The sequence below is a fragment of the Cricetulus griseus genome, chromosome 4, assembly GCF_003668045.3.
Source record: "Cricetulus griseus strain 17A/GY chromosome 4, alternate assembly CriGri-PICRH-1.0, whole genome shotgun sequence".
Classification (NCBI taxonomy): domain Eukaryota; kingdom Metazoa; phylum Chordata; class Mammalia; order Rodentia; family Cricetidae; genus Cricetulus; species Cricetulus griseus.
In genome coordinates this window covers 169,691,843-169,716,333 of record NC_048597.1, presented here as the reverse complement: position 1 = coordinate 169,716,333, position 24,491 = coordinate 169,691,843, and the positions used below count along the sequence as shown (strand labels likewise).

Sequence of the window (24,491 nt, the reverse complement as noted above, 5' to 3'; positions counted from 1 at the left end):
CCTCAGTGCCAGCCCACTTCCCCAGTCTTTCAAAGCATCCACTTGCCACAGTACTGGAAGAGAAGAATGCTGTGACCCATTTCACAGGTTGGAAGATGGGTCTGGGAAAATAATGCTGGAACTACAAAAAGGAAGGGATGGAAGGTGCACCAATCGAGAGCAGGTTAGAATTGGACTGCCAGGCCCTTGCCCTGGCTGATGTAGCTGCTGAGTACTGGGATCCCAAAGCTGTCCGTTCTCTGCCTCTTTTGCCTCCATCAAATCTGCGAACTGCAGCTAGGCAGCTCTTCCTTGCAAATGAGGCAGTTTTATGGGCTTTAGAAAAACACTCCAATTGTTCCCTCAATTACCCTGGAGCAGATTGAATATATTAATCTCTCTCTTAACTCGAGTTAGAGACTCAGCTGCCACCCCTCCCCCCAACCACCAGCCCCCTCCTGCAGGCACGTGCCAGGGATTGACTCCCAGCCCCCACCTTCCTGGGCCTGGAGCCCAAGCAGGTCAGTTTTGGCTGTGGAGCTGTGGCAAATGCTTCTCTCTCTCTCTCCTCTCTCTCTCTCTCTCTCTCTCTCTCTCTCTCTCTCTCTCTCTCTCTCTCTCTCCCTACACACACACACACAGAGAGAGAGAGAGAGAGAGCCCTGTTTTACATTTCTCTATCAATTTTCATTGATTTTTTTTCTCCTCTGCCATTATTCGATAGAGCTTTTTTCTTAAGTAAACGTGATCTTGGGACTTCCAGCCTCCCACCCCTTTTACCACATAGGGACTGGGCGGGGTCTGAGGCACTCCCCTCAAGCTCCAGTGACAAGTGCCTCCAGCTTAAACACACTCTGCCCCAGGCAGCTGAGCCCTGCTAAAAGCTACCTGAGGTTTCCCTTTGTAGCTCGATTTTCTTTTATTTCTGTGGAACAAAGGCACTGTCAAGACGTTCTCAAAGAGTGCTGTCACCCACACAGGCAGGGGTGTAGTCTGTCTCTATGGTAGTGAGGCTGTGGCTGGCAGAGCAGTAGAGTAGCCAGTTCTAGCCCTGGGGATGATGGGGCAGTGAGCATTTCCAACCCCTCCCCCAACACACACACACACACACACACACACACACACACACACACACACACACACACACACACACACACACACACACACACATATCAAGGGAAGGAGCCAGGGCCTGACTGTCTATTAATGGTCTGTTGGCCACCTGCTATGAAATAATTCCTATTCAAGGAGTCCCCTAGGGAGGACCAGGGGTCCTCCCCAAGGTGGTTATCCTGGTTGATGCATCAGTTGTAGGGGTCCCATATTTATGTCCCTACACAAGCCTGTGCCTCTGCCTCCCAGCTACCTGATCTTCAAGCTGTCTCTATAGGCCTGGCATCCTGTTATAGAGGCCCCTGTCAGCTGAGTTGGACAGAGCAGCCAGTTTTCAATAGCAGGCAGGCAGGCAAATGGGTCAGAATGACCTGGATGCAAGTTAAGCTCTGGTTTATCTAGCAGCATCTTTTACCTTGCACAAGTTACAGGACTTTCTCGGCCTCCACTTGCTCACCTGTGAAATGGGTGAGAACAACTCCTAAGTCTGCTATTGCTGGGCAGATTTAAGTGAAAGTGAAGAGGCATACAGTCCAGTATGCCCTGCATAAGGCGTTTTAATGAAGGCTTGCTGTCCTAGTAACAAGCTCACAGGGAAATCTATGTTGAACAAGGCAAATACTACAGGCTTCCATTTCTGCACCTAGAAAACAAGATTGCACCTTCTAGAAGGGCCAGTTTCCCAAAAGAGGGGTGCTATGGACTTGAGAGTCCTAGGATCCCTGGGTCAGATACCAGACTGCAGGGTGGAGAGAGCCAGTCTGGGTGCTAGTCTGGGAAGTAGCTCCCTTAGCAGATTGCTGTAAGGGAACAGAGCAGAGCAGATGGCCCTGCTGGCCCTGCCACCTCCTCTCCTCACTGCCTCCCCCCTCTCCCACCAGCAAGGACTGGTGCTGAGTCACACCTCCTGGATGCTGGATGCCTGCATGAGAGAGAGAGAGACAGACAGACAGAGAGAGAGACAGAGAGAGAGAGAAAGAGAATGTGTGTGTGTGTGTGTGTGTGTGAGAGAGAGAGAGAGAGAGAGAGAGAGAGAGAGAGAAGAGAGAGAGAGAGAGTGGGGGGGGATATGGGAGGGAGGGAGGGAGGAAGAGAGGGAATGTGAGTGTGTGAGAGAAAGAAAGAATATGTGTGTGAGAGTGTGGAGTGTGTGTAAGTGAAAAAGAGAGAATGTGTGTGAGTGAGTGAGTGAGTGAGTGAGTGAGTGAGTGAGTGAGTGAGAGAATGTGTGTGAGTGAGTGTGTGTGTGTGAGAGAGAGAGAGAGAAACAGAAAGAGAAGAATGGAGATGGGGAGATGGAGAGGAGGGGTGCCTGCTTCTGAAGTCCTCTCAACCAGCCCAGCCCCAAATCCAGGGAAATGTGGGCCCCCTCTCATCTCCAGAGGTCACTTTCCCGGATGTTTAGGCACACAGGAACACACATGCACATAGTGTTTATAAGTATGCAAAAGCACCTCCTGTCCTCTCACATAGACAAGATCACAAGAAAAACACATATGGGAAGCACACATGCCTCCACATCGAGACCCACGGCTCCTGGCCTCATCTCTGTACAAATCCCCAAGCACAATCTCTCCTAAGTGACTAAGAGGCTCGGGGACATGGCATGTGTGATGTATGAGGTGAGATTAAAGCGTGGTGTGAAACTGGTATTTAATACCAGCAGATGTGGGCAGGCAGCAGGGAAAGCTGACAGCCTAGTTGTTTTGGTCTCAGTGAGGGTTGCCCTCCCGGAAGGGGTCAGCACAGCCACCCTCAGCCAGGGTTGGGTTTGCAAAATCTCAGGGTCAGCAGAGGCCCAGGCCAGCAGAGAACAGTCCCTTTTCCAGGATAAAAGGAGCATGCCTATGGGTATCCTTCCTCCATTTGGCTCCTACAGCCTGCCTTGTTACTGTGGGCCTACCTCACTTGACATAGGAGGTATCCATTCATCCACTCATCCATCCATCCGTCCATCCATCCATCCATCCATCCATCCACCCACCCATCCATCCATCTATTCTATTCATTTGTGTGTCCAGCCCTTGGGGAAATGCCCCAATAGGCACAGAGAGGAAATAGGAGGCATTAACTGTGACTTTCCAAACCCACAATATCTACAAGTGAACCCCAAGGACTCAGGTGACTGCAGAAAAGTGACTATTGAAGGATTCAGAAAACTAGAGCTTTGAACCTCAGTTCCCAGCTTTATCTGAACAGTTACAACTCAAATGGAGTCACTGACCTCCTTGGGCCTCATAGCCCTCAGCCTAACAATGGACACAGTGAATTCTATCAATGTGGGGGGTATGAGGCTTGCACGGTGTAAAACTCCTCACAGACATCAGGGAGATGGTTGAGCCTTGCCTCAAGGATAGATGAGGCAGAAGAGAGAGGGTTCTAATGGAGCACCCAGAAAGAACACGGTGTAGAGGCAGGATGGAGCTGGGCAAGGGACTGGCTGGTAAGGAGAAATCAGGAAACAGAACTGTAGGGGTGATAAGGGGATCAAAAGGAAGTGACATCTCCATGGGTTCTGGGATTTCTGTCTTGGAGGCTACTCTGAGCCAGACTGACAAAGGCAGAACTATACCTCACTGGCCATCCGCCAAGCCCATTAGAGCAGCATTTCTCAGCCTTTAATACAGTTCCTCACGTTGTGGTAACCCCCAACCATAAATTTATTTCATTGCTACTTCATAACTGTAATTTTGCTACTGTTACAATCATAACGTAAATATCTGATGTACAGGATATCTGCTATGTAACCCCTGTGAAAGTGTCATTCAACCCAAGGGGTTGCGGCCCACAGGTTGAGAAACACTGCATTAGTGTTTCTCAACCTTTGGTCTTAGAAAGTGGGCAGGGTGACCTTGACAGTACTCATTTTCTGTGGAGAGAACTAAGCCTTGGAGGAGGCAAGGTCCTGCAGAGTCAGCAGCAAAGACCGAGCTGGAACCCTGCTCTCCACAGCATGTGGAGTCAGCACTAGGGTAGGGGTGAGGGGATGACCAGCTGTACCCCTACCCAGACAGATTCACAGTTTGAAAGCTCTTCCTCAGTCCCTTGGAAGGAGCCTAATGGTTCAATTTCTTGGCTCCTGGGACAGGATCATAAGGAAGAAGTTTGCTTCTTGGTGGCATGATATAATATGATGTGATATGATATATTATACGATATATCATACCAAGAGCAGCCAAGACAGGTTATCCAGTGTTAAGCTGGATGGTTTGAGAGCAAGGCTGGAGTGCAGTTGGGCTTGTCAGTGTGCAGAGTTCAGGACAAACCTTGGGGCTCACTAGAATTGACTCATGAGACTTAGAAGAAGCATTGCATAAAAATTCTGAGCACATGAGTAAACCCTTCGATCCGCTGCCTGAAGAATGATGGTGTTTACACCAACCAAGTGCCACAGCCAGACTTCAGACTCAGGCTTGGTTCCAATTTACTGCCTCCTACTGTTCCTAAGGGAGTCATGTCACTTCTCTGTTTCCTCATCTGTAGAAGGGCCACATGCCTCCCTCACAAGATAATTGTGAAGATCAAGAGACATGCTGGTGCCCCTGTAGTCTAGGAAGACTTCTTGGAGGAGACAGAATCCCCTAAACTCCTCAAAAAATAGACAACTTGGAAGGTCCCCTGGATTCAGCCCTGAAGGCGGGAGGAGCCACACACCTGTCTGTCACCTGCAGGAGGCAGGGTTTGTTGATCCCTGATTCTGAGCCAGGTCTGGCCTCTCAGGAAGACAAGAGCAATATAGTGAGATTACAAAGTTAGTGGGTACAGTAGGGGACACAAATTGGCTCTCTCTGAGAAAGCTAAAGAAACAGAGAAGATAATACTGTTGCCCTTGGTGTCCTGAGAATTGGTTCCAAAACCCCTCAAAAGCCTAGATCTGTAGATGTCCAAGTTCTTTATATAAAATGGCAGTGTTTGCATAGAACCTATACAATCTTTCTGTATAAATAATAAAAATAATAATAATAATAATAATAATAATAATAATAATAGCTATTATTAAGAGATAGGGTCTTAGACATCCCAGGCTGGCCTCAAACTTGTGATCCTCCTGTCTCAGCCTCCCAAGTGTTTGGATTACAGGAGTGTGCAACTGCACTTGGTTCTTCCTATACACTTTAATTCATCTCTAGTGTTCTTATTGTATCTAATGCAATACAAATGAAGGTGGTTGTACTGTATTGTTTGGAGACTCAAAAAGTCTACACATTCAATGCAGATGCAGTTTATTTTATTATTCTTAAGGTTCCAAGATCAAACCCAGGCCTTGAGCATGCCAAGCACACCAACCTTATAAACTATTTTTCCCAAAGGTTTTTAAACATATATTTAATTAAATAATATACATTTAATGTATGTTTAACCCAAGGTTGATTGAATCAGAGAACTTGGAACTCATATATGTGAGGCAGACTGTACTGAGTCAGGACAGGAAGTAGGGAGGTTGGTAATGGAGAGTTCTATTTCTGCTGACCTTCAGCTGTGGGACTTCACCTGTGCAGCCCCATTTCTGAGTGATACGGACTGGGGAAGACGCCCTGTCAGAAGTGTAGATCAATTGTGAAGCACATAGGAGTGCACAGCAAGAGCTCAAGATGCTGGCATCCTTAGGCAGGCTACAGAAACAAGGCTGGAGGCTATATTCTAGGCAGAGAACACATGTTCTAGGCACAAAGACATGGAGCTTGGGAGATGGTGGTTTCTTTGGGGGACTTGGAGACTACTGGGGAGGTTGTGAGCTGGGGGCAGGTGAGGACCTGGTCATGGTGCCCCCTTTCCCCCAGCAGAAAGCTTGCCACGCTCATTGCAGGCTGAATGGTGCTAAGACCCTTGGGTGAGCATAGCAAGTATAGACATTATTTTAATCTTCCTCTTAGAACATAATTGCTTTCTGTCTCCTGGTGTTCCTGAAGAGACTTCCCTCCCAGCGAGATGGCTTTCTAGGCTCCTCTCTGTGCCAGGAGACAAGACAGCTGGGCCAGCTCCATGCTGCATTAATACACTGCAAATGTGATTTCATGGCCTCAAATCAGATTAGGGCCAAAGGCTCTGCTCCCTAGTGAAGGCAGCAGGCAGTGTGGGCAGGAGTAGCCAGTGCTGAGCTGGAGGTCTGAGTGAGAGCCATTCCAGGCCCAGGCTGCCTGAACAAGCAGCTTCCTATAACTGGAGCTCCTCTGGCCATCTGTTTTATTCTGGCTGCAGTGCCAGCCTTAAGACTTGTCCCGAGGTGGGTGCTCCGGGCTTTAATGCCCCACTTTCCCCAGGTTACCGATAGGCACTTCAGTAAGGGAGGATGCTGTGATGATACAAATTCTTCAGCATGGCTTCAATATTCTCAAGCGCCTCCTCCTTTTCATCCCCGTCTTCCTCCTCCACCTTTTCCTCTTCCTCCCCTTCCTCCTTCTCCTCCTCCTCTTAACATGTAACCAAGCATAGGCTTAAGTATCCAAAAATGACCTTGAACTTCTTATTCTCCTTGGCTTTACCACCTAAGTGCTGGGATTACAGGCATGTGCCTCCATGCCCAGTTTTATGCAGTGCTGGGGACAGCACTGTGTATGCTAGGTGAACACTCTACCAATTGAGCTACATTCCTAGCCCAGTTTCCTTGTGTTTAAAATGAGAACCACAGGACCAGACATTGTGGCACACACCTATAATCCCAGCACTCAGGAAGCAGAGGTAATAGAAGCACCACAAGTTCAAGGCCAGCCTAGACTATATAGGGAGTTCTAGGCCAGCCAGGCCTACATAGCAAGGACTTGTCTCAAAACAACAACAATAAATAAATAGGAACCATGGAGAGGATAAATCTATACAAAGTGCATAGAACTATTCTGTGACCTTCTAGGTTTCCATTAAACGTTAGTCACTCTTCTGAGACGTACAGACACTGTCTACTCTTGTGGGGTGAGAGGCACCAAGAGGTACCACACTAGAGAAACAGATATCACTATCCCAGGCCAATGTCACTCCTCACTCGCCAAGCACCTGCCAGATACAAACTTAGTGCTGTGCTGTCTCCTGAGACATAGCTTCCCCAGGCATGGTCCCTGCCCTCAAGGAAGACAGACCCTGTACTAGAGAAGTAAATAGTGGATCATGAGCTCTGGTAGGGGATGTCTATGGGTGGTAGGTCTGGTATAATTATGTAGGACCTGGGGTCCGGTTTCAGGGAAGATTTGGTGGTGGATAACTGTCTATGACTTCAGCTGGGGAAGGACTATGAGACAGACAGAGAAGCATATCTACAGTCCCCAAGGCTGAAGAGACCATCTTCTGCCTACTCAGGGGAGGCTGGAGCATAAGTGTGAAATGGGGATGAAGGGAGGAGAGATGGACATTCTTGGGGCACACAGGCCAGACTGGCAGAAATGTTTGGGGCTGAAAGGACACAGAAATATGCTGAAGACTGGTTGATCCACAAAAGACTCCTGCTGAACAGACACCCTGCACCTTGGCAGGATCCCTGCCACCCTCTGGCCCTTCCTAATGGAAGGGAACTGGGGGTAGATTCCTCGCTTACCCTTTATTCAATCGCTTGTTAACGAGTTATCGATTCTTTTAAAAGAAAAATGTTCAAAAGCCATGATGCATCTTTAGCAAAGTGATTTATGAGTTGACAGTGGGACCTGAGCTGCCTTAGATGGGAGCTCTGGTTACTCAACACTGAGAGGAATCTTCCAACAGGGCAATCAATCAATGTGCCTGCTAAGCAGATGGAAGTAGGACTAGCCAACATGAATACCACTCTCTCTGAGGTCACCCTGGAGACAAAGCCAAGGCCAGGGATGCTCTCTATCACAAAACTGGTAGAAATGAAAGGGAAACCTTCTCTGGGTTGTCCAGTTCCTCCTGGCCTTCATTCTCTTGTCTAATACTCTCTGTCCCTCTGCATGGAGTCAGCCAGCACAGCTACTTAGCTGATGGGGACATTGAGGTTACTAAGGTCAAAGTGACTACAGCAAACCAGGGCTAAAGGTGGGCCCCACAGATTCCAAGACAGCATGCATCTTGTAGCTAAAGTCTTTCCTACTTGCTAGTCCTTGGGACTAGAGACCACTAGACATAGCTACAGAAACTGTCACAGAAATGGCCTAGGACAAAACATGAATACACCCAGATTCAGCCCAGTTGCCATTTACTGAGGTTCCCTTTGCACACTAAGGGACTGAAAGGAGACAGAAGTAGTCTCCTAGACCCTCCACTCTTAACTGTGGCCTACATAGCCAGTAGGTCCTGTCACTACAACCTTCATCTACAGGGCTTGGCCAAACTGGACCAGGGCCACAGTAACACTACCAGTCACAGCTCAGAAGTCCTGCGCCTACCTGCTAGGGGCAGGAACAAATGATCTGTTACTGTTGGGTAGTAGTGACCTCCTCCAGATGCCATGCCACTCTGTTCAGATGGGCCTCCAGGACACATCAGCTTGCTCTATTTTGATTTCATCATCTAGCTGTACAGTCAGTCACTGAGCCATCTGCCTGCCCCATTCAAAAGGTTAGGGAGAGCTGAGGGTTGGTGCAATAGCGGGGGGTTGCCTATCATGACCTAAGGTCAGTCTCCAGCACAGAACAGTAACAATGGAAACAACCCACAGGTATTCATGTCTGGCCTCAACCCTGTCCATGTTACTCTGATTTTAAAGAAAGAAGTAATGAGAATGCAAGCTTTTCTCCAAAATGGAAGGGATCAGCTGTAGGGCTCGCTGGCCATGCTTACAGACTTTCCCACCAGCAGGCCTGGATTCAAATCCCAGCTCTATCTTCAGAGCTGGGTGACCTTGGGCAGGTCTATTTCCTCAGAGCACCTACTCCTCATTGGACAGAGAGTGACAAGCATTGTTTTAAGGATCATAATGAGAGGCTTAGCTGAGACAGTGTATGTAAAGCTGCTGGCAGGGGCACCCCACTCAGTATGTGTTCATTAAATGCTGGGATGTACGAAGGTGCCAGGGAGGGGATGATGGTGATGATTGTAGGATATCAGGTACAAGCACAGACCTACAAGAAGGGCTCACATAGCAGCTGCCTCAGGTTTAAGAGGAACAAGATGAGGTTGTTGTATCAAGCAACCTTATGACCCCAGGCTTGAAGGGCAAGAGTAGGGAACATGAACTCAGTCCCAAGGGCAGCAGCCTGAGTGGCCTTGGGTGCAGGGATGAAGTTCCCCAGATCCTGGCAGGCACCTCAAGGAAGCCCAACCCAACTAGAATCCAGTGTGCTTATCACCAAGGATCACCTACTGAGGCACAGAGTGGAAAAGAAAGAATCTGGGGTGCAAATGAGAGGCACCTCAGTTTCAGGCCAGAGGTGGGTTCTCTCACTGCACCTGGGTCTCACCCCACCTAGGATGGCCAGAGAGTTAGGGATCTACCTACCACTGTTTCCCAGTGCCGATTCCAGATGCATGCAGCCATGCCCTGATTTTACATGGGTGCTAGGGATCTGAACTCAGGTCCTTGTGTGTTCACAAGGCAAGCACTTTTCTAACTAAGCCATATCCCCAGCCCCATGTTTATTGCTAGGCAGAAGGAAGAAAAGTACCCAAAGAGGCTAGATGGATGCTGATCCAAGAGAAATGGAACTTCATTGTGACTTCTCTGAGGGCAGTGATTGGGTCTCCTAGGCTGTGATAGGAACTACCAGGGACTGGGCACACAGAACCAGGAAAGCAGAGACTGGGACAGCAGGCAATTCTGAGAAAAAAGAGGAGGGCTTCTGACTCCACCCTGCTGTACTGCATCTGTGTGACTGATTCTGCCCTGTGATGTCATACAGTGTTGCCTAGGTGATCAGGCCGAATGGAAAACGCTGTACTTTTCCCAGGACTGGGAAGAAGAAGGATCACCCCACTTCACCTTCCCGAGGGTGCCAGCAATCAATTCCCTAACTCCCTGCTTGGCTGGCCATGTTCCAAACACCCCCAAGCACCTCCACCCACAAAATCTCTCACTTCTGAGAAAGATCCAGATTGCATACACCCACTCACACTTCCCCTACCCAGTCCAAACCCCAAAGCCAGTGTGTGTGGCACCCATGGGACCACACTGACAGGCAAAGACACAAGGCACCCGGGCCAGCTGTCTGGCATCTGCCAAGTCCCAGTACTGATACTAACCCTCAAGACTGTTAAGTGAACACTTCTGCCCCCAAGAGGATGGGAGGACGAAAGACAAAGGTAAGGCTGGGGCAGAGTCTGTAACAGCTGTTCTCTGATGGTACAAAAGAGTTCCTTCTCTGGGCTCCATCACTGCTGTGAAATGAGAGTGGTGCTTTAGATGTTCTGTTCTCTGAGGCTCTCAGAGATGAAACAGTGCTCTCAAAGATGGTTGTTGATTTGCCCTGCGCTTGCCTGAGAGCCTGCTAATGTTGCTCATCAGCCACCATACGATCCGTGGTTGTATGGATCCCTCTCTTCTTCTCTCTCCTCATCCTTGCCTTCACCTTGAACACAAATCTTTTTGTTTTGTTTTGTTTTGTTTTTGAGGACAGGGTTTTTCTGTGTAGCTCTGTAGAGCAGGCTGACCTGTAACTCACAGAGATCCACCTGCCTCTGCCTCCAGAGTGCTGGGATTAAAGGCGTGCGCCACCACAGCGGGGCTGAACGCAAAAACTTGACCTTCTGCAAAGAAGGGATTTTGGGGGAGTCTGTTTTGATCGTTCCCCCTTGTATGTTTTGAGTCAGGGTCTCTCACTGAACCTGGAGCTCACTGATTGGCTAGACTAGCTGGCCAGTGATCTCCAGAGAGCTAGGGTGTCTTTTTAAATCCTTCACTCTCAACTCTACCAGTGCTGGGGTCCCAGAGTCACTCTGCCAAGATGCCCAGCTTTTATGTGGGTGCCAGGGATCTGAATTCTGCTCCTCATGCTTAGTTTTGGGGGTTTTTTTGGGGGGGTTGCCCTTTTGCTTTCTTGTTTATTGCTGTATACCTAGTGCTCACAACAATGCCTGGCATATAGTAGGTGCTCAATAAAGTTGTGCTAGCAAGCACTCTACCCACTGAGCCATGCCCAGCCCCCCATTTTACTTCTTTTGCCATTCCTCAGCTCATGACTTTTTTTTTTTAACTGGGGTAGTATTTCTAAATTTTAGCGATCTTTGTTCATTAAAAATATTAATCTTGTTTGTGCAACTTTTCTCTTGTCATCTTTCTTCTTTTTTTTTTCCTTTGCTTTCTGATACAGGGTCTCACTATGCACCCCTAAATTGGCCCAGAAGGCAATAGATAGACCAGGCAAGCCTTCAAATTTTTGGTGAGCCTCCTTTCTCTGCATCCTAAGTGGTAGGATCACAGGCATGAGCCACTAAGCCTGGTTATAATTCACACTGTAAGCCCCCCCTCCGCATGCTAAAGACTGAACACAAGGGCCTTATGCAGGCCAGGAAGGCTTTCTATCTTCGAGCTATCTCCATAACCTGAACTTTTAAAATCTATAGTCAAACCTCTTGGTCATCTTCCCTATGATGTCTGACTTTTTAAGTATGTTTTCTGTGGTGCTGAGGACCCAGCCTGGGTGCTCTCCTGAGCCCTGCACCTCAGCCCTGGGTCATCATGAGAAAAGGTGCTCCTGTGTCAGCCACTGCAACTTCTTGCTATTTCCAGTCAACCCTGAGGCTGCAAGCCCTGGTGGCAGGCATAGTAACCCAGGAAATGAGCCTGCATGAAGAAGCATGAAAAATGTGGAGAGGCCACATATCCTGAGTCCTTCTCTTTACTATAAAGGGGCCTCAATAGCTATCCTAAAAGTACTGTTGTTGTTGTTGTTGTTGTTGGTGGTGGTGGTGGTGGTGGTGGTGGTGGTGGTGGTGGTGGTGGTGGTATGTGTGTGTGTGTGTGTAGTTCAGAGGATAATTTTTAGGAACCAGTGTTCTACCTTGTTCTGAAGCAGGATCTTGTCGTTTTTTGCCCATCAAACATGCCAGGGTAGTGACTTGTGAGTTTCTGGGCAGTTTTCTGGTCTCCATCTCTCATCTTGCTTCAGCAGTGTTAAGATTACAGATGCATGACACCTCACCTGGTTTTTTCTATGGGTTATAGGGATCTGACTCAGGTTGTCAGGCTTAGGCAGCTGCTGAATCAGCTCACTGGCTGGAGAGACCATTTTTAAACCCAACATCCACCAGAGTCTAGTAATTTGCCCAAATGGCATATCAGAGTCACCACCCTCTCAGCCCACCATCCTTCTCAAGGATCCAGCACAGCCTCTTCAGCTGGTGTGCTTTTGATGGAGATAGGCTTCTTTGCTTTCCAGATTGCTGGAAGAGCAGATAGGATGGAGTGAGTCTCGGTTCACCCCTCTCCCTGACAGAAGCACCTGAATCCTACTGAAGCTGTGATTTGTCTGCTGCTGGTCCCATCGCCTACTCACATCCCTCCCCTTCCTCACACCTCCAATACTGCCCCAAACAACGAGCATTCTGGGATTCCCAAGAACATCTGGCTCCTCCTGGCTTATGGCTGACAGGTTTACTTGCATGGATGGACAAGATGTTGGGATTAGCAGCTTTCAAGCCTGCCCAGGACCAAGTCCTAAGGGGTGTCTGAGGGAACTCTGCTTGGAAACTGACAGACTTTGTGCTTACCACCATCCTGTTGTCTGTGATCTGTGAGACTGTAGACTGCTGATTTCTGTATCTTAACAGCGTTGTATGGGTGAACGAGAGTGGAGCCTGAGAGACTGTGATGAGCGTGGAGCTCTGCTCCCATGGAAAATGATTCTCTGCTCAGGGTCAGCATCTGCACCCCAATTCCCTCCTCACCATAATATCTATCTATCTATCTATCTATCTATCTATCTATCTATCTATCTATCTATGTACACACACATATATATCCACAAATTCTTCAGTGTGATGGGGGCAGAGACAGGCAGAACACATTGGTCCTGATGCAAGGACACCAGGAGGAAGGAAAGAGGCAAGGTGAAGGTTGGCAGCCCTAGCTCATCACATGCCTGCCCCCTACAGGCTATACCTTGGGCCTGCAGACCTCACTAGGAGATGCCTGCCTAGCAGCTGGCCTCAAGCACACAAGCAGTGCTTCTGCAAGCTGTAGTTCCTGGAAGACTGTCTTGAGAGGGAGGCACGGAAGAGATGAGGAAGGAAGACACCAAATCCCTGGAGCTGGCAGAGGCCTGGTGGCCTCCAGGGCTGTCAAGGAGTCATGGAAACCTTAGACAATTGTCATGGGAAGGGGCCTTTACTTCTGTGGCCCCAGGGTGCCATAGCAGGCTTGTGTCCTCACGGCAGCAAGGACATCCATCTGGCCGTACAAAGGACATCATTCAGCTCTCCTGGCCTAACTTCATGGAACCTTAGACACACCAAGCCCTGGAAAAGCTAAATCACAAATCATTCTAGACATTCCCACTGGTGTGCAAGGAAACAGGCTCTGAAAGGGAGCATCTCAGAAGGGACAAAGGTGCTATGACCTAGGTCTCTTGGCTTGCCAGCTGCTGTCACTACTATATCAGAATACAGGAAAGCAAAACTACTGGGTGACCGCAAGTTGCAGCAGAGCACACAGTGAAAGCACTGCTGGACCTAAGGGAGGCAGTGGTCTGTGAATACTCCCCCTCCTCCACCTAGCATGGCTCCCCTCCCCTCCACCCACCCTTGCCATGCAGGAGGGCCTAGCTCTCATCAACACCTCTGCAGATGGTGACAGGCCCTGCTGGGTTCACTCCTCAGTCATAGGCAGAGGAGGAGTCTGCAGAGCTGGCATGTCTAGGGCTGGAAAGCCCTGTTCTCACCTCCTAATGAGACAACTTGTTAGGCAGGAATCACAGCCTGCAGTGGGTAAAGGATGTGGCAGGGACACAGGGCTTGGAGTCTTCAGGAAAAAGCCTCCCAGGCAAAGAGAATACCAGGACAAAGGCTGAGGGGCCCTGAGGATGAATAAGGGAGTTGTGGCTCCTGCTGTCTTCACCCCTACAGTACCATGGCCCTGAGAATCTAGTTAAGTAGCCTGCATTAATGTTCCCAGGGCTAAGCCATGCTGTTTCCTTTCCCCGTGCTAGCAGGCAGAAGAGTGGAGCAGAATGGTGGTTCCTGTCTGGCCCCAGCCCTCATTGTCCCATAGAATGGATAGGACATGATGCAAGTGGCCTGAGGTGAAGGTATAGGAAAGAAGAAAGGTGGCAGTCACTAGGACCTGAGGAGCAGGTGGCACTGAGGAGTTAGAGACAGAGGTACCTGCAGAAGTTTATGGAGGGACTGTGCTTACAGCTAAGGTGGGCTGACCACTGCTGCAACAGGGGACACACCAAAGAGAGACCCTGAACCATAGACAATGTATGAGACAGAGATGGGGAAAAAATGGCTTCAAAGGCCATTGTTCTGTAGTTCAGGAAGCAAGGCCATGTTACAGAGAAGAAAAGGTACTGGGAAGAATATAGTCAGGCCTAGCCAGCCCACAGCTCACATGCTGTATCCAGCCTCCTGCATTCAAGACTCTGAGCACAGTTCAGCACAAAATCATAGACCTACTTAAACATACAATTTGTATTTTTCAGCTTTATTGTTTGTATTTTATCTACTGTTGTTATGTATGTGTGTATATGTGAGTACAGTGCACGCATGCCATAGCATGCATGTGGAGAGGAGAAGAAAGCTATTTTAGAAGTCAGTTTTCTCTTTCCACCATGGGTTTCTGGAATCCACCTCAGGTCATCAGGCTTACACAGCAAAAGCTGGCCTCACACTGGAGTAGCTGAAGATGACCCTGAACTTCTGATCCTTCTGGTCCTCCTCCTTCTCTCTCTTGAGGGCTGGGATTATAAGTGTGCACAACCATTAGCAGTTTTTATGAAATTTCTTCCTGATTTTTGCTTTGTAATTAAATGTGTGCTTCCCAGCCAAAATCACAATGTCAAAAGCTCCCAAGTGCTTGGTAGAGGTGATGGATGATGGAAGAGAGAAGTTTTCTATCAAAAGAGTCTGCTCAGCCCTGGCTCTCCCCACAGGTTCCTGGAGTTAACCCCCCCTGGGATACCTACCCATATCCTGATGACAGCTACCTGGCTCCCTATAATAAGGAGACTGTTGTGGTCACTCTGCATGGAGCTACCAACTTGCCTGCCCGCAAGGATGGCTCTGACCCACAGCCCTGTGTGGTGGTGTAAGTAGCCGCAAAAGCTGGTGGAAGTGGGGTTGTAAACAGAAACCATCTGATGAATATTTGGAAACTGAGCTCCTGAAGGGACTGTGGTACCTGGAGATGTCATACCAAGGCTGTACAAATGATAGGCCCGCCCTGTCCCCTGCTGTGTGCTGCCAGGGCTGAGCGCGGCCTAACCTCACAAGGGCAAGGCCCTTGTCCATAGTGCCCATGCTGGGCTCAGTGTCGGGTGGGTATGGTCAAGGGAAATGTTATAAGCACAGATCTGACTTCCAGGGCATCTGAAGTTTGTCTTAGGGGGAAAGAAATTGATCTAGGGACACGTACTTAGAAATAGAAACAGCACTCCTAAGAATGGGAATGGGTTAGTGACTGGAAAGGCAAACATGGAAAAACTCAGCAGGTCATCACCTTCTACTGGACATTTACATCCCACCTTGTATAGAATGGGCTTTTTTCCTGGAATGCTCTTTGTTACATGAAGCCTGGGTGGGGAACGCCTTCTAGTCTTTCTCTGCCAACTGGCTCTTCTGCTACTTTAATCTTTATGCAGCTTTCTGAAGTCCTTCCTTGCTCTCCTGTCACAGAAAGACTTGGAGTCTGCCTCTCCTGGTTTTTGGGGACCCAAGAGGCTGTGCTGCTTTTAGCCACCCTCTGAGGGACCTCACCTCTCCCTAGTCATTTCTGCCATGGGGTTTCTAGTCCTTTAATGCATCTCTCTCTCTCTCTCTCTCTCTCTCTCTCTCTCTCTCTGTCTATCTCTCTTTAACCTGGTGGCCAGGGCCTGCCATGCCATGCCTGCTGCTCCTCAAAAAGCATATGAAGCAACACAGCAGCCGGCTACTTTCCCTCTGGAGGGAAATTAGCATTGTGCCAGAATGGAGACTTTTTGGTTTCTGTGACCTCCTACAGTTCTACCTGACACCTCCCTGCCTGCACCCCTGCCTGCCCCAGACACTTCCTGCCCACTGCTCAGTCCCTTTGGAAAATGCCTGCCCCAGCACTCATGTGAACACCCACTAAGTCTTCACCTTCAACGCCTTCCTTACCCCTCCTCCTCCAGGCAGCCAGATCTGCCTGAGTAGATCTCCTAGCAATGGCAACACATATGTTTCTTGTCTGTCCCCAGAACTGAGGCTTCTTGCAGACCCCAGGTCTTATTCTCCATTTTTCCAACATAGCACCCAACATGGTCACAGCCTAATGGTCCAAGGACGCAAAGCTTGGCTAAGATTACAAGCAGCCCTTCTCACACACCCTCTCCCACAAGGCATAGAGGCTGTGCTGAAGAACAACAGGTGGAGCTCTTTCCTGGTTTGCCCAGGAAAATCCTACCAGCCCCAGCCCAGCTTCTTGCCCTCCCCTCCCCCAACCCCATTTCTTAACCAGAGAAGGACAGGTGGCAGAAAGCTGGCTTGGTGGGAGGCTGGTTTCTATTGGGAATGTCCCTCAGCTTCTTATCTATTTCCATAAACCAATTATCACTGATCTTCTCAGGAGATTGAGGCCTGCTTGTCACCAATCCAGCCTGGGCTGTGGAGGGGAGGGTAGCTGGATGGCTGTGTTGCTCCAAGACCCCCTACACCATCACCCTGTTACCATAGGAACATGCAAGGGAGGGGAGTCCAGGGAACATGAGTCTGGATGGGAGTGTAAAGACCTGAGAACATCCTAGTCCCTCTGTAGGATAGAAAATGGGAGGCGTATGTCCCTACTCCCCTTTTCATGATGGGAGCAGGGCCTGTGCCAGGCTACAGCCTGGTCCCAGAGCTCCAAGCTGAGCTGCCAGCAGCTCCAAGTGGTGCTAATGAGATGCAAATGAAAAGGAGAAGGGAGGGCTTCTGGGAATGCAGGCCCAGCTGCCAGGACCCAGAGATGGCTTTCAGTGCTAACCCCCAGCCCCAGGTAGGAATCCTAGAGAGAGAGGACCAAGAACTCCCAAGGCCCTAGAGCTGGGTCCTAGACCCTAGAACAAATTTGATGTCTTCCCCGGTCTGATTACAATATAGAACAACAAAGTATGCAGTAAGAAAGTCCACTGGAGTCTTTTCTCATATGGGTATTTCAATGTGTGTGTTTTTTAATTATAAACATTTGAATGTAAAATCCCAAACTGTTAAGATCTAGAAGTAAACAGTTTTCCCTAGGATCCTTACATTGGTCTTGGCAATGATTTTTTTTTTTAATTTGACATCAAAAGTATAAGCATGAAGGCAAAATAAACAAGTGGGTGACAAGAAGATGAAAACCCCATGCAGCAAGGAAAACCACTGACTTGAAAAAGCAGAATGGTCTAAAACACGTGCAAACCACACATTTAATGAGGAGTCAATGCCCAGAGCATATGGAGAGCTTACACTCCCCAGTACCAGAAAATCAACTTGATTTTAAAAGGGCCCTGCTATGATAACACTTGCCTTTGATCCCAGCTACAGGAAGGCCGAGGCAGGCAGATCTCCAGGAGTTCTGTCCAGCCTGGTCTACAAAGTGAGTTTCAGGACAGCCAGGGATACACAGTGAGACCCTTTCTCAAAACAAAGAGCTGGAAACAGGCAAAGGCGGCTGGGAGTATAGCTATGGTAGAGTGCTGGCCTAACATATACCAAGCCCTGGGTTTGGTCCCCAGCACCACATAAACCTAGCATGATGGTGCACACCTGTAATGTCAGCACTTGGTCACTGAGGAAGAGCAGAAGTTCAAGGTAATCATCTTGGCTACATAATAAATTCAAGGCTAGCCCACATGACATGAAAATGTCTAAAAAAAAAAAGCATACAATTGTGTGACAGGTGTAGGAAAAGTACTCAGTGCTACTAATCACCACAGATAGATATCCACTAATCACCACAGATATCCAAATCAGAACTTGAAGGCCATCCCACCCATAACTGTTAAGTTGGCTGTTATCAGAAAGACAAGAAGTAGCCAGCACTGGGGCATTTGAGACAACTCAGAAGGTAAAAGTGTTTGTCACCAAGACTGACAACCTGAGTTGAGGCCTGGAACGCACATATATAGGAAAGAACAGATTCCCACAAGTTTTCTGACTACACATTCACCACGGTATGTGTAACACTCCACTCCATGAACACTCAGGTATACAAAATTAATTAATTAAATGCAGTAAAAATTGCACATATTGGTGAGGGTGTGGAAAGAAGGAAATCTCTCTATGGCTAGAAATGAAAATTCATACCCTGGACAACATTGTGGAAACTCCTCAAACATTAAAATAGGATTAGTATAGATCTATCAATCCTACATCTGTATACATATCTAAAGGAAAGGAAGTCAGTTTCATGACGCAATATCTGTATTCCTGTATTGTTATAACAACATCACATGAAGACAGGGAATGAACTTAAACATCTAACCATCAATGAATGGGGCAATAACACACATACAAACACACACAAACACACACACACACACACACATACATAAATATATGCACACACATATACATGTCATAGTAACTTCCTCTAACATGGAAGATATAATGTTAAGTGAAATAAGCCAGGCATATAAAGACAAATACCACATTATTTCCTTTAAAGTAGAATCTCATTGAACTCACAAAACAGAGAGGAAAAGAGTAGTGCCAGGGTCTAGGGATGGACAAAATAGGCAGATGTTGGTGAGAGTCCAAACATCCATTTATAAGGTGAATTCATTTGGAAACCTACTATATAGTATGGTAACTATAATTAATATTACACTGTAGACTTTAAGTGCAGTGAGTCTTAAGCATCCTCACCAAATACAACAAAAGAATAGCTGTAAAGGGGTGGAAGTGTTAGTTTGATCACATGGTATCGTTCATAGTAGGTAAGTATGTCAAATCCTGGTATACACTTCTAATATATATTATTCTCTCTTGAGTCCCTTGTGGGCACTGTACCTCAACTACATCCAAGTGGCATCTCATCTGTGTGGTCTCCCAGTCGCACTAGACTCTGGTGACCACTCACTTTCCCGAGAGCCTTTTCTTCTCTTGGCTTCCAAGATACCCTACTCACACCTCCTCTCTGGCTTTGCTCCTCATGTCTCCTACATAGAATTAAGTGTTGACTCACTTTAGTTTCCTCCAAGGCCACACAATCCTAATATTCTCTATACCATCTCGTGCCCATCAGGAATCATATGCTGCCCTATTCAACCTGTGTCTAAGAGCACCAAAGCCGCCCCCCCCATCTTCTCTCTTGAATTTGGCCATGTCTCTCTACCACCCAGCAGGCCACTGTTTTATTCCCACCTGCTCTAGGTACATCCAATCTTTCCCCTTTGCCAACTCCCTTCTAAGGTAGGTTTCCCTTTGCTACTGTGGCATCAGAGTACCTAAGTGACCCTATGGCTCCTTGCTGTTGCCAGGATGAAGAGAACACCAGGCCCACCATGACTGAGTCTTCACTTGTTGGCTCTTCCAGCTTCCCAACAGCATGACCCCCTTTTCTATTTTCACTCCAGACATAATGGGCATCGTCTAGTTCTTAAGGAAACACTGTCCCCTCATTCCCCAAGCCTTTGCACTCCTCTTCCAACCTCACCTCCTCCAAGAAGAGACCCCTGATCTCCCAGGTCAGCACCTCCCCATTGCATACCTCCATGGTACTGTAGACTTGTGCGGTGATAGAGTTCTGCCTTTATGTGATTATTCACTAGCTGTTCATCAGGTCCCACTGATTCCAAGAGCAACCACCAGTTCTCTTTTGCTCACTGTTCTTTCTCCATTACAAAACCTATGGAATGTAGGAAGCTGGAAGCTAGGGATGGATGGATGGATGGATGGATGGATGGATGGATGGATGGATGGACGGATGGGTGTGACGCTGTTCTCACTTGCTGTGTGACTTTGGGAAAGTTGCTTCACCTCTCCATTCCTGAATGCCTCATGTGGGAAGGTTTGAAGAGCCTTGAAGATGGTAGAATTGGGAAATGGGCAATGCTGGCAGGTTCAGCGCAAAACACAGAGCAAGGAGTCCTCAACCAAAACTCACACTGGGCACATGAAACAGACCAGAAAAAAGCCACAGGACAATAGAAAGAAGTCAAACTGGGGACAGGAAGACCCAGAGTCTGGCCCACTGCCCCTGCCTTCCGGTGTGACAGCCTTCCAGTCCCTGATCTTCAAAGTCTCAGACTTTGCATGGACCAGGATATGAGCACTGGCCTCCCTGTTAGGTCTGGTAGGCTAGCTTGCTCTCTAGCCTGGGAAATTGTCTGTTCTTTAGTTCTCTAGCTGTATTGCACAAGGCAGACTCCACATCCAGGGCTACTGGGCCAGTGCCCAGGCCCCAGGTCTCCCCTAACTTGTCCAGTGTCCAGCACCTATCTCCGAGCCTGGCACAGAGAGACCTGTCAGTCACAGCCCAGTAGGGACCAGGAAGACAGTGGTCCTGACAGGTGGGGGTACCCCAGTGGGCCGGATGGGGGAGCACCAGGAGATGGCCTGTGGATTCTGACCCCTAGCCAAAGTCTGGGGAAGGACTGCCAATGCTGGCAGCTGCTGCCTTGGCTGCCTGCTGCCCTGAGATGATGAGTGGGGCAGAGCCGGCCTGGGTGGTTCCTCTGTGCATGTGGCCAGCCCTGGCTTAGCCCAGCTGAGGGTGAGAAACAGGTGGTCAGACAGTCACAGTTAGGAGTGAGCCCTGACCCTGGTCCACACTGAGCCTGATCTTGGTCACAAATGGCTCTGCCCTTGTGACCAATTGGAAAGGACATTGGAATTAGACAGTGATGGTTCCAGTAGAAAGAGAGTTAAAGAACTGCATGTTGGAGGCAAATCTGACAAGAGAGTGTGTGGGGTTCAGACCTCATCTTACATAGGGACATCTTGCAGCTCAGAGCATTTTTAGGATCCTTGAGGTCACACAGCAAATAGGTCCTCAATTGAAGATCTAGGATTCCAAATTCCAAAGTCCTTTCTGTCTCCTGTTTGAACCAATCTTTTATGCAGTAGTTTCCCCTCTTGGAAGAGGAATGTTGACATCAAGGCCCTAGCAGCCTTCCAAAGAGAAGAAGTGACTAGCCTGGATATCCAGCCTCTGCTCTGTACTAACCCACCCTGCCTGTAGCCAAGGGGCCACAGAGGGCAAGAATCTGAGCAGAGAATGTAGAAGTCCAGATGACTCAGAGGTGACCTCTGCCTCAGCAACCATAGGGTTGAGCTTAGCAAAACTTACACTAATAGTGACCATACTTGAGGGACAGTTCCAGGAAAAAAGTGGCCCCCAAGTGTAATTTAGTCCTGTTTTAAGCTTACCAGCCATCCAGTTCCCCATACACTCCTAATAGCAGGGCCCTGGAAGTAATATTGTCCCCTGGAAATAATCAAGAAAGCTGAGGCCCTGGAAAGTGAATGACTGGACTGAGATGATTGGCTGGCCATGGAGTGGAGCAGATAAAGATAACAATTCCCATCTGACAGGGCATTGGTGGTACATACTTTTGATCCCAGCACTCAAGAGGCAGAGGCAGAGGCAGGTAGATCTCTGTGAGTTTGAGGCCAGCCTGTTCTACAGAGCAAGTTCCATGACAGGCTTCAAAGCTACACAGAGAAACTTATCTCAAAAAAAAAAAAAAATCTGACCCACTGAGTCTAGTAGAGATCAAGGCTCCTTGTCTTCCAGAAGGATGCCCCTGGGGACAGCCCTTGGAATCTAAACTTGCCCTTTGCCTCCAGGTCAGAACTGAGAGCTGATGCAGCACAGACAGGGTCTCAGTGTCTGAGCCAAGGATGCCCAGCACAGCTTCAGGAAAAGAGCTACTTCCATGTGCCTTTCCCCAATCATTCCTTGTCCTCATTCACATGAGGTTGGGACCCACTGGCCAAGGCTGGGAGATAAGATACGAGCACCTGAGGTAGCCAGTCAGGTCCCTGCTCCTGAAGTCAGTAGTGTACACAGGAGGAAGGAACTGGTAACACTGTCCCAACTCACTTGTCCTCTTCCAGTCTTCCCAGAGAACATCTGAACAGGCTCCAGTCCCCAGCATTTGGGCATGGAGATACCCCAGACCTCAGAACTAGGAATAATGAATCTGAACATTCAGGAAGAATTCTGAGACAGGGAAGTTCACCCCAGTGTTTGGCCTGGATCCCTCCTGTGCTAAGGCTGTTTACAAAGGCAAAGGGCACTAGAAGAGTGGATGGTCATTGATTGATCTGTTAAGATCTCAAGACATGAGACCTTCTAAAGTCGTCTCACTCAGACCCACAACTTGTCACAGGGACTGTTATCTGCCCACGAAGGATTTTGGTGCCACCCTATCCTAAGAAGGTGACTTTTGAGAGCCTCACTAGTGATAACCCAAGTTAGATGCTCCTGAGGCTTGCAGGTGAGGCAGGCAGCATGCTGTCTTTGGCCTGTACTATCCCTGGCCTCAGAGATCATCTTTGGGAAACAGGGATGTTCCCTTTCCAGAAGAGAGAGGATGTGACATTAGATTTACCCCAGACATTGCTTCCTGTGAACCATAGTTCCCTCTTGAACCATATGAGAAGATCCATCCAGTTGACTGAGTTCCAAAAAGGGATGACATCCCCACCTCATGAACAGTTCCTCTAAGAACAGCTGAAGTAGAAATGGATGAGGTAGAGAGACAAAGTCTCGGTTTTTTGTTTGTTTCTGTTTTTATTTTGTTTTGTTTTGCTTTGCTTTGCTTTGCTTTTTAAGACAGGGTCTTACTATGGAGCCCTGGGGTGGTCTAGAACTTGCTATATATACCAGACTGGCCTCAAACTTATGGTAATCTTCTCCTTCCAAGTGTGGAATCACAGGGCTGCACCACCACACCCAGCCTGAACTTTGAAGAGTTTGGACTTAACCAGCTTTCCTTTGTTTCCAAAACTAAGGCACTTCCTATAGATGGCAGAGTTAGTTTGCTGTTGGGAGGGGAACCCTGACCTCAGCTTATACTTTCCTGACTCCAGAGTCTGCTGCCCTGAGGATGAAGGCTTTCTGTGTTGCCTTCTGTGTTACCATAAACACTACGACCAAAGGCAACTAAAGAAAGGATTTATTTCAGCTTACAGGTTACAGTCCATCAGGAGGGAAGCCAAACCAATGGACGAATGCTTGTTACTGGCTAGCTTTCTCGGGCTTGTTCAGCTATATTTCTTTTATAATCCAGGCCCACCTGCCCAAGGATGACACCATCCACAGTGGGCTCAGCCCTCCTATATCAGTTAGCAATCATAGACCAAACCAATGGAGGAGATTCCTTAATTAAGATTCCCTCTCCCAGGTATGTCTAAGTTTATGTTGAGTTGACAAAGACTAACCAGCATGAGGCCCACTAGGTGCTTTGTAATACCATCAGCAATTAGCGATGGTGCATTAGTCTGTAATTAATCAATGAAACTCAGGATGAGAGTCCATCACTTTGCAGAAGATAACAGCTTCATTTATGCCCTAGAGTGACAGACTCTGCTTAGCCGGGAGCCCACAAGGACTTGAACTGCATTGAAGCCAGAGGAGGGATGCATGAAATTGGGGGTGTGACAGTTGGGCTGAAATGAGAAGGGACTTTGGATGGGACTCTACCTGCCTCAGATCAGCCCCTCTCCTCTTTAATGATTCCCTGGCCACAGCTTCTTGCCCAGTAGTCCCATGTAGCTTAGTTGAGGCCAAAGGAGTCAGCCTGTTCCCTTCCTTATGTGACCTCAGAGGCCCCTGAAGGTAGGCCTGAAATAAAGAGAATGAGGAGGAAGAATAACTTCTTCCACTCAGAAAGCTAGAAAGCCTAACTGTCCAAGCCCACCCCTCCTGTGACTTGCCATTAGCCATCTCCTGACCTCCTTCAAATCTGCAAGGCTTCCCCATGAAAAGGGTCCTCTTCCTGGGGACGTCTCTGTGATCCCTGCCTCCTCCAGACATGCTAGCCATGGTAGGTAAGCTCAGACACAGGAATGCAACTGTTGACCCATTCTGCAGAGGCTACCTCTGTAGCTCCTACCCCTGTTGGGGAAGACTGACCTGGGGGAGAGGTTTTCAGACTGTTAAATGCCTTCCAGGAGGAAAGCAGACTTGAGACCTGGGAGTCTGGCTGCCACTTGCCTCCTAGAGGATGAGAAACCTGGTGTCCTTGGCTCGGAGCCTGGCATGGTGTGGGTTGCCTGATCTTCTCAAGACAGGCCCAACCACACACCTGGCAGCTGACCTCAAAGACACCTGGTCTGAACCTGTCTTCCCACCTCCCTCTAAGTCCTCCATCAGCAGAGTCATAGTGAACCAGGTTGAAGGCTAGCAGGATCTTTTGTCTAAAGATCTGTCCTCC

The 24,491-nt window shown here is 48.4% G+C and overlaps 1 protein-coding gene across 1 annotated transcript in view; it reads left to right on the top strand.

Annotated features, from left to right (window-relative positions):
* Positions 1–24,491, top strand: part of Ccdc33 (coiled-coil domain containing 33) — a 94,981-nt gene that overhangs the window by 5,450 nt on the left and 65,040 nt on the right. Inside the window, 1 exon segment of the mRNA XM_035444219.1 lies at positions 15,060–15,214. Coding sequence (XP_035300110.1) covers positions 15,060–15,214 — 155 coding nt within the window.